We start from the raw sequence: 7,737 nt of genomic DNA, 5'->3' as shown, positions 1-7,737 counted from the left end.
AGAGAAAGCCCTGATGCCTCTGCCTACCAGTGCCTAAGGGCTGGGGAAATGCCACCTGCCCCAGCTTCATCCAGAAACTTTGGCTGCTCCCTCCCATCTGCGGGGCACCTTGATTCATCTAAGCAAGTGCCAGGCAGACCCCAAGCAGAACCAGGCCAATGCATCACAGAGCAAGCACTAGGACGCCGGTCGACAGACTCCTTCACCTCCTTCCCAGGCCCCAAGCCCTATCAGACACGACTCATTTTAAAGAAAAAATAATATTTATTTGCAATATAAACAAAGTCCCGTTGTTGGTTCGGGATATATATATATGTGTGTGTGTGTATATATATATGTAGGGTCACAAATCTTCCTTCATAAGATCATAAAGCAAAACTGGCCACCTTCTGGCATACCCTCATTTATACAAATCTGGTGCATCTTTCTGGGTTTTCTTTTTAAAAATAAAAGAGAGAAAAAGAGAACCATGTACAGCATGGAAGCTTGTCGTCAATTTCTCGACTGTGGCAAGATTTTAATCTGCTGCCTTAAGAATCCCTGAAAACCACCCCTGTGAGGTAAGAAGCAGTGGGGCAGAGTTTTCTGTGGCCTCACTCACATGCTGAGTGCTGCTCCGTCAGGGACCCCGGCCCGACCCCTCTCCCTGCCCTAGGCCCTCGTGCAGTCCTGACACCTGGTGAAACTGAGGCTGGAGAAGGAACAAAACTGGAGGAAGATAACGGAATCCGTGGCTTTGTTCTGTGGAGGCAGGGGGAAGTGAACAGAGCCTCACCCCCCTTCTGCTGGTCCACCCTTGCCCCACTTGCCCCTGCCCTAGGGTTGAAATGGGTGCAAGTCTCCTGGCAGTAGAAGGCATGGGCAAGATGAGGGCAGGGCAAGCTTCCAAGGGGACAAGGGGGCTGCAAATGGCAGCCAGACCAAAGCAACAGCTAGGGAGAGGGAAGAACCTGGAGATAGGGCTGGGCCTCACCACCTAAGCTCTCCCCAGCCACTGGGCCTCCACTCCCAGTTGCAACAAGAGAGAGGAGAGGGCGAGGGAGAGAGAGAAACAGACAGACAGACAGAAGTAGTGGCTAAGTATATAAAAGGGCTCAGAGCCCAGGCCCTCCTAGGGGCTGAGCCCAGAGGGCTAATGCTACTGCCTGGCAGCCCCCTGCGGCCCACCTCCTGCGGGACAGCGGCAGGGACCCGGGTTCCTCACCTTCTGCCTCAGGGAGGTCTGCAGGGACCACCAGAGGGATGGATGGGAGGGCAGAAAATGCAAAGACCACCATCCAGCCCACCAATCACAACTTGCAGCAGTCATCACAGGCGAATGCAGGGCCAAGTCAGACTGGGCCAAGGGTGGGAGGCGGCACGACTGGGGGTCCCAATACCTGAAGAGCAGTAAGCCACCCCTTCAAGAAGGGCCCGCCGAGGAAATGGAGGCTTCACACATGTGCAAAACGCATTTGGTCAAGGTCAACATGGGGTCTGTCCTTTCCATTAAAAAACAAAAACAAACACAATACTTGCTTTTTGAAATTGAACGAAAAACAAAACTGATAACATTTCTCTCTCTCACAGGATCAGGGAAGGGATGAAATACTGGGTTATACAATCCACTGTTGCATGAAGCCTAAAAATAAACATTTTGTTTAAAAAAAAAAAAAAAAAAAAGAAAGAAAAATCAAGAAGAGCTCAAATACTTTTTGTGCTCCAGGGAGCTTGGATTTACCTGCCAAAAGTAAAAAGTAAACTCAGGTCCGTGGATGTGTCTTTAAAAAATAGCCAAACTGGCTGGGCCATCAGCAGAAAGGAGCGTCCTGGACAGGATGAGGCCCTGGTGGACGCCCAAAGCCACGTGTCCGGGGGCCGAGGCCTCTCCAGCAAGCCCTGCAGAGGGAGACCTTGCCTGTGGGCCCCGCCCCCAAGGATGGTGAGGGGCGCTCCGACACCGAGCAGCCTGGGTCTCTGGGCACAGGCGACATCTGGGGGTTCCTCAGGCCAGAGGCGGCAGGCTTGAGCTCTCCCACCTAGCCCTGTGGAGAGCCGAGCAGGGGCCTGGTGCCATGCCCCCCGTGCACCAGGCCTCACGTGGACTCCAGCGTATTGAGTGGGAACAGGTTGTGGTTGGTGGGCGTGGAAAAGTAGAGCTGCTCACTCGGCGCATGGTTGTCGCACGGGCTGCTTAGCCCCAGCGTCCGCTCAAAGTCCAGCAGCTGCCCCATGAAGTTGAAGTTGGGCGAGATGTTGGACTTTTTTCTCTTGACAAAGTCGTAGGCGTCGTTGAGTGACAGGTTCATCTTCTGCATCAGATAGGCCACAGTGACCGTCACTGAGCGGCTGATGCCTGCCAGGCAGTGCACCAGGACACCACACTTCTTGGAGCGGGCTTCATCTGAAACACATCGACATGGGTCAGGGAGGTGCCTCCTTCAAGGAGCCTTCCCACATGGGTGGCCAAGTTGGGCTGGGACACAGAGGGCAGCATGGCCGCTGGCTGGTCTTGCCCGACCCCTGAGGGACCTGGCCAAGCCCAGTGTGGGTAGGGCAGCAACTTGGAATAGAGGTCAACAGCACTGCTGTGGAGAGGGCTCTACACACTTTAGCTCCAAGGCACTGGACACCCGTGCCTCAATTTCCTCATCTATAAAATGGGCCTATTTATGTACAGTGGTCTCATAAGGACCTGTGAGGGGTCAAGAAACATGAACTACTGTAATGCCTGTGACCATGGCTAGTTCTACCACCGCCATGTGCATTGCGACTGCTGTCACGGGCATCACCTGCATCCTCTTGGGTCATCTGCACCATGGCCAGTAAGCCATTTTATCAACGAGGAAGCAGACACAGAGACAAACTGGCAAGCCCAAGGCCACACAGAGGCTCCTCCTAGCTCAGCACCCGCTGCTGCCAGGCCGTGACCTGGGACTGGGGGCTGGGCTGGTTCTCTTGGAGCTGCTCCCATGGGTTGTCCCCAAGAGTCTCCCAGGAACGTGGCCTGAGGGAGGCTCCTCTGGAAGGAAGTAGGTGGCCTGGCCCTGCACTTCGCTCTGCCCTCTGCCCAGCTAGTCCCCAAGGCCTTAACTCCAGCTCCTAAGACACAGGGACTGCGATGCTGGCCACGCTATCACTTGTGATGGGGCTTCATAAGTGAGGCGTGCTTAAATGGGCCCCACCCCTGCCACTTGCTAGACCTTCTGCAGAGGCCCATGTGCCAGTGATACCTCCTACCACAGCCGACTGGATGTGGCCAATCTTCCTGTCCCCTTTCCCCTCCAACCCTCCCAGCTTCCCCCAGTGCCACCCTCAGACTCCTCTGCCTGACACATAGAAGCTCAATAAATACTGGCTGAGCTACTGAACAACTCAGTCCTGTAATCTCTCCTGGACCCTGGGGCAGCTGCCTCTCTGTGTGCCACAGCTGTGCCAGGGACATAGATTCACAAGAGGCAGCCATGGGGTCCTTGATGTCCCCACCACCCTGACTCTGAACCCTCCGGGAGCCAGGCACACAGCTAGCACTCAATCAATGCCTTCCTACAAGATGACACATGGGTTCACCCACTGTTCTTCATTGCCTTTGTCCTGACAGAGCTTCCTCTCTCGTCCCTGCCCAACCAAGGGTACCAAGGATTAAGCATACAGTAGGTGCTTCCTGCAGACTCAGGGACTGACAGGGGGCCCCATCGCTAAGGCACTGGGGCAGGATCATCTGTCGAGGAGACAGACTTTGTGGCTTCATGTGGAGCTATGTGGTCTGACCTCGAGATTGGGGGTGGGAGAAGTGTGTGCTGGGATGAGCCCCCAGTGGTGACACCAGGATGTGAGGAACGCCTGGCCCCCAAACCCACCTCCAGGTGATCCAAAGAGAGTCTGTTTCTGCTGGCTTTATTTTTGGCCTTTTCAGGGTGTAGCTGGTGACTGATCCTGTCCCCCGACTCCTAAGGGATGCCTGGGCCTCAATTCCTTCACTTGTCAAATGAGGAAAAAGGTCCCCCTACCCAGATGGGGAGGAGCTTTCAGGAATGATAAAGGTACCCATTAGCCAGGCCCAGCCTAGCAAAGCCTGCTTTCCTGTCTCTATTCCCCTCCCTCGTTGGGGGAGTTCAAATGCTGAGGCAGCACCCATAGCCCTCTTGGCCCCCCGGGTGGGGGGCAGGGCTGAGAAGCTCCAGGCAGCCCCAGTTGCAGCCCCTCCCCCAGGCCTCAGCTTCCTTCCTTCCTCCCAGCCAGGCACCTACTTTTGGTTCCCAGTAAGCGGATGAGGCGGGGAAGCCTCCCACTTCCTGTTGTTAAAGCTAGCCCAACCCAGCTGACGCCAAAACGCCCTCCACTGGACACAGCCGCTATAGGGAAAAGACAGCCCAGGCCACCCCCACACCTTGCCACTGGAGGCTGGGCAGAAACACTGGGTCACCAGGCTCAGAGATAGAGTGTTTACATTCATCCTGAGCCCCCGTGCCCCTTCCTTGCACCCTGGGCCAGGGGAGATGACCTGCGGTCTCACAGCCTCCAGTTGGCCAAAGAGTAAAGCCAGCAGGGGACCCGAGTCTGCTGAGGCTGGGGATACAGGGACTCAAAGGGCACTAAGCCAGACGGCAAGACACACTGCTCTGGGGAAGGCCTTTCTCCACTCCCCCACCTTCTCTTACACTCCTCCCTACACTCCAAGCGAGCCCTACACGCTGCAGAGAGCATCTGGAGCCTGACCGAGCTAGCGGTCACCACATTTCAATAGCTGCCTGTTTGGGGTGTGCCTCTGGCTCCAGGGAGGGCTACCTTTCAGCCCTCTTAAGTACACATTAAAGCCCAAAGAGGCAATATGACAACCCCATCCTGGAGAGACACGTGTGCTGAGGCGTGATGTGGAGCAAGTGAGACCCGTGGGAGGTCTGCGCGCTGTGATGTTTCAGCTCGCTAAGCCCGAAACAACATCTAAGCCAGGAAAACACAAGCTGGACGGCAGAGAGCCCATGAGGTGCTGCCAGCTAGGGGGAGCTCAGGGCTCAGGAGACTGCTCAGGCCCCAACAGGTAGAGGGGCCCAAGGGACTCGGTGACTCACAGTAGGCATGGGTACACCCAGGGGCACACGCTGGCACACGCAGGGCACACACAGGTCTCAACAGGCCCAGAGGTACCCAGTCAGGTGGGGGCACCACCCAGAGTCCTGCATACACCTTGACACGCCCACCCCCCCTGCCCAGCACACAGAACCTACCAATGAAGCTGATGGCCTCAGGGAAGAACTGGGAGAGGTTCTGGCTCCAGTGGTCAGAGATGGGGATCTGCTTGTAGGTGAACTCGCCACCGTGCTCAAAGGCATTGGGTAGGTTGGGTGTGACGTTGAGGATATACTTGATGCCATACTTGCCGAGCACGTCCAGGTTGGTGGAGTCCTTGGCGCAGCCGAGGTAGAGGTAGGGCAGGATCTGGACAGGGAAGGCTGGTTGGCTGGATGGCACAGGGCTGCCGTCCGACTCGGTGGCACTGCTGGGCAGCTCTCGGTCCGACTCGCCGTCGGAGCAGTCAGAGCTGATGCGCAGGCCCCCCAGGCCCAGCACTGAGGTGGGTGGCGAGCTGCTCGGTGAGGAAGAGCTGTCCACGTTGGTCTCGCAGTGCTCAGAGTACTCTGTCTGAAACTTGTTGAAACCACCTGTGTCCGGAGTGAGACAGGGCCTGGGTGAGAGGCTAGTGAGAGCCCAGATGGGCTGCACAACCCAGATGGGCTGACCAGAGATGGCCAGGACTCCCCATGCCAAACACCACAACACCAATGGCCAGCATGGGCCATGCCAAGCATCTTACACGTGTGCCCTCTCTTGTGTTCTCTCCATCTAAACCATGACCACTTCACAGATAAGGAAACTGAGGCCCCAGGAGGTGAAGTGACATGCCTGGACTCCAAACTGGTACCCATAACCCTTCAGGGCCCCCAGCCATGCCACCAGCTTTAGGGCACTTGAGGACAGGCCCCAGCTAATTCCTCTTCTGCAGCTCCCACGCACACCTAGCATCCATGGGTGTTCAGTAACAGCTAAGTGGTAAAGAAAAGCAGACAACCCCATTTAGCCAGCACCTCTGGGTTGGCAAACTCCTCTTTATAGATGAGACCACAGGTGCCAGAGCCACATCTGGCTCAGTTAGAGGCAGAGAGGTCCTGGGCTTCCTGAATGGGAGTCTAGTGGTTGCCCAGCCCCAAAACTACAGCTGGGGAGGGTAGTGGGAAAGTACTGGCTGGCCCCTTCCTCCAGCAGGGGCAGGTTTTTGAAGGGAGTCCTGGCTCCACTTCTCTAGAATCCTCCCTTAGAACACAAGCCTCCCCAGCCTTGGACCTGCAGCGGGGGAGGGCCACTGGGGCAATACAGGGACAGGAGAAATGGGGAGCCCCTTGCAGTGAGGCATGGGCCCTGCGCCCGAGGGTGCCGCAGGCCTCCCCTCCCCTCCCGCCCGCCCCGCTGCCAGCAAGAGGCCATTTTGGAATGTTAATTGGAAACACCGGCCTCAGCCACTCGCCCCCCGGTGCTGCCTCTCCCTTCTGCAAGCTCTGCGGCATCAGGCTAGGGACCTGGGGGTCCCGAGAGACCCGGGCCAGGGCAACGGCCCCTGCCCATACCCTGCCCCAAGCGCCTCCTAGAGGCGTCAATTCTCCGGTGGAAGGAGCAATTCCCGGATCCAGGAGACCCCAACCCAAATGGTCTCCATGCGCTGGAGATGAGGATGGTGCTATGAAAGGTGCCTTCCTGATCCTGGGCTTCCAGAAACACGAATTCCAGGCTGGACTTGGGCGCCCTGCCGCTTTTAGAGTTCTGGGAGGCGGCGCCTTCCACCTCTGAGGGGCTCCACTGGAGCCTAGGCACTACTGTCGCCCCATCAACAGGAAAAAAAGGAAACCCCAGGCAGGGGAAAGTTTGTTCCACCCACTCGAATCGTGCCGAGAAAGGGGACGCAGAGGGAGCCCCGGGCCTGCCAAACCACACGGTGGGGACCTGGCTCCAGGAGGGCGGATGCAGGCCGGGGACGACGTGGCGCCCAGCGGGGCAGGCCGAGCGCGTGGAGAGGAAAGCGCCTCCAAGGGGGGCGTCAGGGAGTCGCGGGGGGCCCCGATCCCGTAAGGCGTCTCGGTGCTGCCCTCACCTTGGAGGTAGTAGGCCTGGCAGCCGTCGTCGCGCAGCTTCTGTAGGAGCAGGCCGAGCACGGAGGCGGGAGCGCCGGGCTCGGGCTGCCACTCGGCCGTGGCCTCGTCATAGAGCAGCACAGTGGCCGCCTTGCAGCGCGTGGCGAAGCGCTCCTTGTCGGCGTGATTGGGGATGATGGAGCGGATGGGCAGGTTGCCCTTGCGCAGGCGGCGCAACATGAGGCCCGGGATGGCCAGGTTGATGGCCGTCTCGATGTGCGACGACTCGAAGAGCTCGTGCGGCCGGCAGTCGAGCAGCAGCAGGGACGCGCCGCCGCGCACCTCCAGCTCCTCCTGCAGCCACTCGGCGCTCTTGCAGGGCATGGCCCCTGCTCCCGTCGCCGCGCCCGCCCCGGTGCCTGCGCCGGACCCCGACCCCGCACCGGGCTCGGACCCCGCCCGGGTGCCCCCAGCCGCCGCCGCCCCCGAAGTCGACATGTGCGCCCGCGCTGGGGGGCCGCGAAGCTGGTTTTTCATGGGGAGCGCGGGCGGCCCGGGGCCGGGGCCGGGGCCGGGCAGCCCTGCCCTGGGACGTCGCCCCGGCCGCGCGGGCCCCAGCCGCGTCTCCGGGCGC

The 7,737-nt window shown here is 58.8% G+C and overlaps 1 protein-coding gene across 1 annotated transcript; it reads right to left on the bottom strand.

The window, feature by feature from the left end:
• Nucleotides 1-244: 244 nt before the first annotated feature.
• DUSP7 (dual specificity phosphatase 7) lies at nt 245-7,731 on the bottom strand. The gene is made up of 3 exons (XM_023195553.2): nt 7,124-7,731; nt 5,208-5,642; nt 245-2,383 (listed from the first exon to the last, which is right to left on the bottom strand). Exons 1-3 carry the CDS (start codon nt 7,638-7,640, stop codon nt 2,076-2,078), a joined length of 1,260 nt encoding a protein of 419 aa, XP_023051321.1. The 5' UTR covers nt 7,641-7,731; the 3' UTR covers nt 245-2,075.
• Nucleotides 7,732-7,737: the final 6 nt, after the last annotated feature.

Source organism: Piliocolobus tephrosceles, unplaced genomic scaffold (assembly GCF_002776525.5).
Source record: "Piliocolobus tephrosceles isolate RC106 unplaced genomic scaffold, ASM277652v3 unscaffolded_23259, whole genome shotgun sequence".
Taxonomy (NCBI): Eukaryota; Metazoa; Chordata; class Mammalia; order Primates; family Cercopithecidae; genus Piliocolobus; species Piliocolobus tephrosceles.
The sequence above is the reverse complement of the archived record's forward strand: the minus strand, read 5'-3'. Positions and strand labels throughout refer to the sequence as shown.

Excerpts from the sequence above, each read along its gene's own strand:
- DUSP7 (XM_023195553.2), bottom strand. The coding sequence starts at position 7,640 with ATGAAAAACCAGCTTCGCGGCCCCCCAGCGCGGGCGCACATGTCGACT. Across the intron at positions 5,643-7,123 it reads CCAGGCCTACTACCTCCAAG|GTGGTTTCAACAAGTTTCAG; the intron begins GTGAGGGCAGCA and ends CTCCGGACACAG. Across the intron at positions 2,384-5,207 it reads TGAGGCCATCAGCTTCATTG|ATGAAGCCCGCTCCAAGAAG; the intron begins GTAGGTTCTGTG and ends GATGTGTTTCAG.